This window comes from Callospermophilus lateralis, chromosome 6 (assembly GCF_048772815.1).
Source record: "Callospermophilus lateralis isolate mCalLat2 chromosome 6, mCalLat2.hap1, whole genome shotgun sequence".
Classification (NCBI taxonomy): Eukaryota; Metazoa; Chordata; class Mammalia; order Rodentia; family Sciuridae; genus Callospermophilus; species Callospermophilus lateralis.
In genome coordinates this window covers 102987035-102996916 of record NC_135310.1, presented here as the reverse complement: position 1 = coordinate 102996916, position 9882 = coordinate 102987035, and the positions used below count along the sequence as shown (strand labels likewise).

At 39.8% G+C, this 9882-nt stretch overlaps 1 protein-coding gene across 1 annotated transcript in view; it reads right to left on the bottom strand.

The window, feature by feature from the left end:
- Positions 1-1723: 1723 nt before the first annotated feature.
- The window catches only part of LOC143401308 (glutathione S-transferase alpha-3-like), a 50847-nt gene continuing 42688 nt past the window's right edge, over positions 1724-9882 (bottom strand). The window contains exons 3-7 of the mRNA XM_076858600.2: positions 8278-8329; positions 7581-7713; positions 4945-5086; positions 2718-2849; positions 1724-1853 (exon numbers count right to left, since the gene is read on the bottom strand). Coding sequence (XP_076714715.1) covers positions 1734-1853; positions 2718-2849; positions 4945-5086; positions 7581-7713; positions 8278-8329 — 579 coding nt within the window. The 3' untranslated portion in view covers positions 1724-1733. The remainder of the gene's footprint in view (positions 1854-2717; positions 2850-4944; positions 5087-7580; positions 7714-8277; positions 8330-9882) is intronic.

The following is a 9882-nucleotide window of genomic DNA, read 5'->3' as shown; positions in this document are numbered from 1 at the left end:
GCTGGCTGACATCTAACCAGTGACTTTCCATTTTAACCAAACAAATATTTCCCTTATTTGTTTCCTTTATTCCCTTATCATTTTCTTCTCACACCATCTGGGTGGTGACCTGATCTTTCTGGTTTGTTAATGCCAGATACATGAAATTCTGTCTCCTGAAATAAACCTGTTAAAAATTTAATGTGCCTAAACTTATCTTTCAACATGGATAAGAGACTCCCAGTGGGGAGAATGTCATTTTTCTGAATTACTTTAAAGAACAGTTTCTAAATGTGATTTCATGTCATTTTGGCAAGATAAGGCGTGTGGGTTTACTTTATGACTTTTTGTTTTGCTCAAGACAAAATCTAACTTGTTTCTATGGTCTCCAAGTCTTTCCTCCAAACTCTGAGCCCTGTTCCCTGATGTCCCCTCAGGGTCACTTGTTCCTGCTTATGCTCCAATGCTCCCCTGAGAGCAGCTGTGTTCTCTTTCCTCAAATACTTGGTGCTTGGCCTCTTCTTGGCCACTGACTGTGCTGACCTCTGCCTGGATTCTACCCCTGCTGCCCAGTGCTGGTGCCACCCATGTATACTGATTGTCCCTCCTGCTCATCTCACCTCAGATATGACTCCCCTCCTTGAGAAACCTATCTCACCCACAGATCCCAGCAGATGTCTACTGATGGTGCCCTCCCAACACTAACTCTCTGAGCATGGTGTTGTAGGAGAAAATCTGTCCTCTGAGAGAGCTATGTTTAAGTCCTACCCTTGACTACTGTCAGTGTGACCTCATCCGGAAAAAGGGTTTCTGCAGAAAGAATACAGGTGAGGTCACCCTGGAATAGGGTGGCTCTTCATCCATCTGGTGGTATCCTCATAAGAAGAGGGCAGTTTGGACAGACAACACATACAGGGAGAATGTCCTGTGACCATGAAAGAGGAGATTAGACTGTTGTGACAAAAAACTGAAAAACTCCCAGAATGGCCAGCACCTGTCAGATACTAGGGAGAGGCTAAGAAAGAGCCTTCCATAAAGCCTTCAGAGAGACCAGGGCACGGCTCATACCTGGACTTCCAACTTAGCTCCAGAACTGTAGGGGAATGAATTTCCGTTATTTAAAACCATAGCAGGTTTGTAGGAATTTCTTGTAGCAGCCTTAGGAAAGTGATACACATGCTGCGTATGATTTTAGATTAGGTTTATCTGTTTTTTTGTTTGTTTCTCTCACTAGATCCATTGCCATGAGTGTAGAGAATGTATCAGGTATTTTTTCATCATTGATTATCTGGCTCCAAGAACACAGAATATTTCATGTTGGATAAATATACATTGAATAACTAACAGGAAAAAAGTTGAAAGAAAATGGTTCTTTATACATTTGTTTTTATGTGATTTGGTGAGAAAGGTAGCAAAACACAAAACAAAAAAGAATATTTTTGTCTAAGCAGAGTGTCATATGAAAATTTCTATTTAATTTTCTTTGAGATAGTTCATGACAGATGATATAAGACAATTTTTCTTAATAGATCAAGCCTAAGAAACTTTCTCATTCTATTCAAATTTAAAGAGATATCCAGGAAGTGATCATGGTTATAAACCTCACTAAAACCAAATGTACTATATTGCAAAGAAGTCTTCATACCTTATTTCTAACTTAAATTTTGGAAAACTTTGTTAGCCTATTAGTAATCAAGATCATCTTTTGGATAAAGCCCAGTATTGTATGTGCTATATCTCCATGTCTGCCTCATTTAACTGAAAACCTTCTTTCCTGCTTCCACACGATTTTCATCATCAAAGGGTTTCCTTTGGCTGCCAGGCTGCAGAAACTTCTTCACTGTGGGCAGGTTGCTGACTCTGGTTCTTAGGGCCTGCAATGCAGAAGAACAAGCCTCAGAGTGGAGCCCAAACCAATACCCATTAACACAACCGGGAAGTCTGAATCCTTCCACCAACACAGGATGCTGTCTCGGAAACACAACAAATGAGAAAAAAATAATAATAATAATAAGAGCTAGAAAATAAAGCTCAATAACAATTTCCCCAACTTCTCTTTAAAACTGTTTTCCATTCCAGCATTCTTCTCATGTGCCTTACACTTTAATCCTGTAGATTCATTGCTACTATATGATATAAGAAAAAAATATGTGACATGTGCCTGTCACATATGAATAAAAGAATCACTCAAACAGAGTGAAAAGAAGATATGGTAAAACTGAGTTAGAAACGATGATAGAAATGGACCAGCAAATCCAGGTGGCAGTCACTACAAATTATCACACTGAGAGATAAAGATGGGATTTTGGGGGGTTGGGGGTTTGCAGAGTGAAGTATAATGTCTGAGGCTGGGAACCTGAGGGGGAGGAAGGAAACCAAATGGAAGGAGACTTGCTCAGCCTGGAAAGACAAGGGCATACATGGGACCAGGGGATTCCCAAGGAAGTCATGGTCAGAACCCAAATGGAATAGGGGCTGGGAAGAGAAAGCTGGCATTTGGTTGCACTTATTCTCCAAACTAAATATACTTCTTAGAGTAGCATCCACCTTAAATGTCCTTGCATAGAAAGATTCTTTTCATTCCACAGAATCAGAGCCTAGAAGACCTTTCTGGAGTCCAGGGCAGGGAGGGTGAAGCCTAGAGATGGAGAGAAGTCAGAACACCACCAGCCCCAGTGTTTAGATGTTAGATTCATGATGGGAGGTGTGGGCCTCTATTAGGACTTGAGAGAGAGCACCTTCAGTAGAGGGAAGTTGGCCAGAACAGTGGAGTCCAGCTCTTCTGTGTGGTAGAGAAGTTCAGTGAGGTGAACGTCAGCCTTGCTCAGCCTGTTGCCAACCAGGTAGTCTTGCCCATGGCTCTTTAACACCTGCAGAATGGGAGGAGTCAAGTCATGAACACACATAGCCAGACTGAGCCCCAGCTTGTCCCTGAGCCTGTCAGCCCAACTCTCCCCAGCTGCTGCCTCCTGGGCCATGTGGAGCTGCAGGTCTTTCTCCAGGTCCCTGACTCACAAGGGAGAGTGAGAAGTGGGGCTCTGCTCTCTCCTCTGTGAAATCCAGCATGATCCTTTCATTCTCCTTCATACATTCTTGCATTGTTCACACCCTTTACCATGACCTATGTCTTCCACACATGCCAAGGGCGTGACATCTGCTGTGCTGCCTTTCCATGAGCCCTATACTCTAAATGGCACAGCAGGTAATTTCAGGATGTTCTTCTCTCTTCTGCTCTCTCTTTCTCTCCAGTCTTCACTTTTTTTAAAAAATATATTTTTTAGTTGTTGATGGACCTTTATTTTGTATATATTCATATGTGGTGCTGAGAATCCATCCCAGTGCCTCATACATGCTAGTCAAGCAAACTTCCACTGAGTTACAACCCCCAGCCCCAGTGTCTCCACTTTAATAAGCACTTTTCCCTATAAGTATATCATTTCAGTATCTCTGTTTTTCCTCTTATTTGATTTCTTAATTTGCTGGTTATGTGTGTAGGATATAAAACAAACTTCAATCGTCATATCTTTTGTGACATTGGCTTTGAACAGTACATTGCAATCTGCATGCTGCATTATCTAGGCGTGAACTGCACTGACATCTGCATCTTAGTATGAAATGCATTGTAAAAGTAATATGTTTGACCAGCAAGATAGGAGTGGAGAGATGGGCACATGATAAAGTGGACATCATAAGATGTAAATTCTGCTATCTCAGAGGTGTGTACTTATGGGTTCTTTAAACTTTCTTTTAATTTCTATGAATGTATTAACATTTTCACAAAAGAAATTTTGGAGTAATATGTGAAATTTGTTTAAACATCTCAGCAATATTGAAGTGAGGAAGCATAAAGAAAAACCACATGGCACAACTAATTAAACAAAATATTTTGTCAACCACCCTATCAGATTAAGTATACATAGAGAAGTGTGAACAATTGCTTGGTACAAGAACAAAACACAACATCAAATTTATGCTATAATTTAGAGCACTCTTTTAGTTTTACCTCCAGTGTATTCAAAACTCCCCACTGCCCAAGGGCTAATTCTGTACTATGAATTCTGTACATAGAGAATTCTAGTTTGATTCCCAGTAATTAAAATTTCAACTTGGTATCACTAGTGCAATCCTTTCTCCCAGTCTATCTTCACACAATGCCTGAGTGCCAGAGTTCTAAATCAGTATGCAAGAAGGCCCTCTGGAAGTGAAGGTCAATGTTTAAGGAATCCCAGATACTGTTTTTCTCCTGCTTCTGTTAAGGAAAGAATATCTGAGTCCCCCAAACTCATAAGTTGTGATCCCAATCTTGTTAGGTGGGGCCTTTGGGACATAATTAGGTCCTGTGAAAAGAGTTCTCAGGAATGGCACTACTGCTCATATAATGAGACCTTAGACCCATCTACCATAGGAGAACATAGCCCAACGTCAGCCATTCATGGACCAAGAAGCAAGGCTTTCTTGACACCAATCCATCAGGTCCTTGATCTGTAACTTCTGAGCCTCCAGAACTATGAGAAATATATGTATAATGTTTAACCTTCCAGTCTATGGCATTGTTCACATAGCAGTCCTAAGTGCTAAGATAACCTGTTAGGACTAAAATGCTCTCTAGACTCTGAGACACCCTCTAAACTCTATCACTGTGCTGCATCCTGTTCTATGTGACTCTTCCCTTGTTTCCACTGGATTCTCCCATCAATAGGCAAGCCTTTCCCAGATAAAGAGAAAGCTCTTGTTTGTGCCAGCCTGATTCTGACCCCTACCCTGGTCCTTCTCACTCAAGCTATAACCTAAATCCTTCCCATGTTGATGTAAGAATACATGAAACACTGTTCTTTTCTTTATGTCTTTCCCATAGAGGTTGTATTTGGTGACAACATAGTTGAGAAGGGCTCTGGGCTGCCCCAGCTTCATCCCATCAGCCTTCAGTTTAGAAAGTGCCCTGAAGGTAAAACAGCTTCCACTTACCTTCTCAAAGGCAGGAAAATAACGGTTTCTCGCTTTCTCTTTGATTTCTGTAAGTCTTCCATCTTTGTCTCCAGGTGCAAAGGATGGGTAATAAATAATCAATTCATTCAAATCTGCCATACCTTCTGAATACATATCAATTCTGAAAGCAAAAAAAAAAAAGTACTCTGTCAAATGCCTTCTGTCCCAGACTTTATAGTTTTGAAATCCAAGAAAACAGAAAACTGGGAATGGAACCAGCATTTGACCCAGCTATCCCTCCCCTCGGTTCATACCCCAAAGACTTAAAAACAGCATACTAAAGGGACACAGCCACATCTATGTTAATAGCAGCACAATTCACAATAGCCAAACTGTGGAACCAACCTAGATGCCCTTCAGTGGATGAATGAATTAAAAAAAATGTGGCATATATACACAATGGAATTTTACTCAGCAATAAAAGAGATTTAAATCATGGCATTTGCAGGTAACTGGATGGCGTTGGAGAAGATAATGCTAAGTGAAGTTATCCAATCCCCAAAAAGCAAATGCTGAATGTTTTCTCTGATATAAGGAGGCTGACTCATAGTGGAGTAGGGAGGGGGAGCATGGGAAGAATAGATGAATTCTAGATAGGGAAGAGGGGAGGGAGGGAAAGGAAGGGGGCAGGGGATTAGCAAGGATGGTGGAATGTGATAGACATCATTATCCAAAGTACATGTATGAAGACACAAATTGGTGTCAATATACTTTATATACAAACAGAGATATGAAAAATTGTGCTGTATACAAGAAACAAGAATTGTAATGCATTACACCATCATTTGTTTTTTTAAAAATCAATTTAAAAAAAGAAATCCAAGAAAATAGAGAACATCATACAATAGCAAAATAATTCACTTCCAGTAGGTTCCCTTCAAAATCCAGTTAAAATCTTATGGGTTTTATTTATAGATTAACATTTATTTCTTAGAGCAACCTACAGGGAAGACATGTCTAAATTTTTGTTATACACCTGACCACACACGATTTCAAAGAGTACACTGGGACATTCAAATTAAGGTCTTTAGAGAATGTGGTGTCTGGAAACACTGCTAATACATATAGGCTATGCTCTCTGTGCATAGGTAAACTCAAGACAGAGCCCCTGGCCCAGCCTCTCAGACAAGTCCCTTTGCCTTGCTCTTCCTATCATATAGCACAGGATCATTTCCATATTCAATGTTAGAAATCACGTGCTCCCAATTATTTCTCATAAATCATGTTCCCTAACCTTTTCCATGTACTGTTGCCAATGCTGATCATGATTTCATTTCTTAAGGTCCCCACCCAAGATTTGGTGCAATTCTTTATATAGTTATAGTATGTGTATAGTATAGGAGAGCCTCATTTCTTTTGCTTCAAATAGGCTTTCCAAAATTCTTTTTAAAAAGCAGTTTTATTGACAAATATACACACCATAATTGTCACTCAGTTGAAGTCTACTATTCAGTGAATTTTTTAGTACACTCACAGAAATCTGCAAATACTAACACTTTCCAGTTCCACAACATTTTTACCATGCTGGATGGATTACAAAAACATGTATACCACCTCTGCTACCAGCTCCAAAACCACTAATCTACTTTCCGTCCCTGTGCATATGAGTGTTCTGCACATTCATGCTAGATAAACCATATAATATGTGGCCTCCTAAGTCTGATTTCTTCTATGTGACATAATGTTGTCAAGGTCCACCCATGTTGCCACATGCATTGGTAATTCATCTCTTTGCACAACAAATACTATTCCAGTATGACTAGAGAACCTTCCTTCATCCATTCATCCACTGCATGTTTAGTTTATTTCCACTTCATGGGATTATGAATAATGAGCTATGATCATTTGTGTACAAATACCACTCAGGGTGTGGTATATTCCCAGTACTGAAATTGCTGGGTTATTGGTAACTCTTTAACTTTTTGAGGAACTTTCCACAGTTCCAAATAAGATTTTATTTTCAATAAAGCAGTTCCAGCCAAGGAGGGAGGAGACCTAAACTCCAGTGCTGAGTCAGTGGGCTTCTTCAAGTCTACATGAAATGCTCTGCATCACCTTCATGTCTTGACACCAGACTCCACCAGCCCTCATCAAGTTGACCCATCTGTAGAAGAAGAGGGTAGCTTAGGTTCCTGCCTGTCAGTTTTGTATTTTCTGGAAATGGAAAATCAGGTGCTTCAGATATTTCCTTCACAGGGTTTCAAGTCTAGACACTCAAATCCTTCCCCTGTCCCAAGCTATTGCATAGAGTTTAACCTCTAAAGCTAAGCAAATGGAATCAGGATTCCACCATCTTCCTGAATTCATAGTTCCTCAGGATTTGCAAAACTCCATGAACCGCATTCTCTCTACATGACACTGCCCTGAATCTACTCCATGCTTACTCTTCCTGCATCTCCACAGCACTCTCCCAAACTGATCTCAGAAGCTACTAATCTACATTCTATCACTGTGGATATGAGTGTTCTACACATTCATACTAAAGAAACTATGCAATATGCCCAGAGTCAGCCTGGTGCTGTTCATGATCCCCCAGCCATGGTTTATCCCACTTAAGGAAGGACCTAAATCCTTCCCATGTTATCTGTTGATTTAAAATAGAAAATATACCATACAGGGCTCTCTCCTTTATGTCCTTCCCATAGAGGTTGTGTTTGGCAGCAATGTAGTTGAGAATGGCTCTGGTCTGCACCAGCTTCATCCCGTCGATCTCCACCATGGGCACCTGCTGGAACATCAAACTCCCATCTTGTGGAAGGAGAAAACAAACAGAATGAAATGTCTGTGGGTCAGACCTGTTCACAAAGTAGAACAGTTGTGAAAATGACTGAAGATGCAAAGGGGAAAAAATATTGCTTGGTAAATTTTCAAGTAACCCACCAATTTATTTTTAGTTTTTGTTTCTTCTTTTATTTATTCAATTGCTTTACTTTTAGCCTTGTATCTCACAGCTGTTCTAATTTCCCATCCATTCATACACATTGTGTGTCCTTGAATATTTGTGCATTTAGCCCATCTTCAGGGCTATTTTAGAAAAATGTGGGGAGCCTGCAACTGGTCAGGAGCCAATTGCATTCAGCATATAAAAGACAAGAAGAGGGCACGCAAGGGGCCCTGAGATTGTTCCTTAGCAAGGATTCACAAAGGCCTCCCTTATTTTTAGTCCCCAGAGAGTAGCCAGGTCTTACATTTTAACCACTCTTTACCTCTCCTCTGTCAGCACTGACATCCTCACGAATACATGAGTACTGTCTGATTTTTCAATCTTCCACTAGGAGCCCTCTTAAGAGACATTAAGATATGTGTTCTTACCTTTTCTTAACTTTTCCAAGTCTTCTCGAGTTTTCATGAATTTCTCTTCAAACTGAAAAGCAGAAAAGATAAATCAGTCCTGATTAGTTCACTCAATCGCCTTGCATGCTTGTCAGCTTGAATCACTCTTGTCTATGTGTGATATGAAGGAGGTAAGATTTTTGACACTGGACATATACATGGAAGAATCTGATCAAGGCTATCTGGAAATTTATACTGCATCTATCAGGAAAAATGCATGTGTCACAACCTGAAAAATGCTTGATCCCATCCATTACAGATGTGTGGGCTGCTCGAGGGCAGGGACCTCATCTGTCTAGTTCACTGTGTATCCCCAGGACCTACTACATAACCTGGTTCTTTATAGGTGCCCACACAATTATGTTGTATGACGAGTTCCATGGTTAATAGGCAGTTTGTTACTGTCTCCTCCCTCCTGCCCACCTCACAATTGTGGTGTGTATTTTCAGTATAATTGCATTCATTTTCTTATGTGGTAGAATTTAGATATTTTTTATCGGGAATTTCTGACATGCATAAAAATAAACAATTGAGTATATTGTTGCTCCTTTATCCCTCACCAATTTCAACAATTTTCAACTGGTATCAACAGACTTTCATCTAGGTGCCCACCCACTCTTCTTCTCTGGTAATAGTTTAAAGGAAGTCTCACCCCAGATTTCATACACAGTCAGGTGCCTCATAATAAAGTTTCAGTCAATCACTGATTAGGTACACAAAGATGGTGCCATTAGACTATAAAGGAACTGAAAATTTCCCATTGACTGGTGAATACATAGTTGAAGAAGAGGCTAGGGAATAGAAAACTAAAGGAGAAGAAAAGGAAGAATCCCTAAGAAAACTCAGTGAAGCATTTTTGTAGAAGTCTTTGTAGACCTCCATAAGTTCCATCAAAATACTGAAAACATGAGGACTGCAGCATAGCGCTCAGTGGTAGAGCACTTGCCTGTCTTACACACTGCCCTGAGTTCAGTCCCCAGCACTGTGAAAACGACAAAAAAAGTTGTGATCACTGAGAATAGCCTATATTAAAAACCATTTTTTTAAAAAAATTGAAAACATAACCTTCAAATGAATGACTAAGTTTCATTAATAGACAGGACTTTTCATGGTACATTATCTGCTTCCAAGCAAATATATATAATGAAAAAAGGAAACCAAGCAATCCCCCATGCACATATTTCTGCACAGTGATGCCTCCTCAGGAGAAGCTTCAGAAATGTCCTTAGTAGCTAGACAGGAAGAAGGCACTGTGACCATGGGAGGAGACAGGACCATGCCTGTTACTGCCCCCAAAACCTTCCAGTGGAACACCATGGGGAGGTAGAAGACAGTGATATTGTTAATTCTGAAGCTGTGTTTGCTTCTTAACTTGTAACAGAAGAATCTTTTAAAATAAAATTAAATAAAAAATAAAAATGGAAAAAGCTTAGAGAATAAGGAATAAAAATACTTTATACACCTGCACAATCTGTCTGAATTTTAAGTGTTATTATTAAAGAGTCAAAAGGTTAAAAAATTTAAAAGATTGTCAAATAAAAATTTTTCAGTAAACTGAGGTTAATTTATTATTGAGGAAGGAAA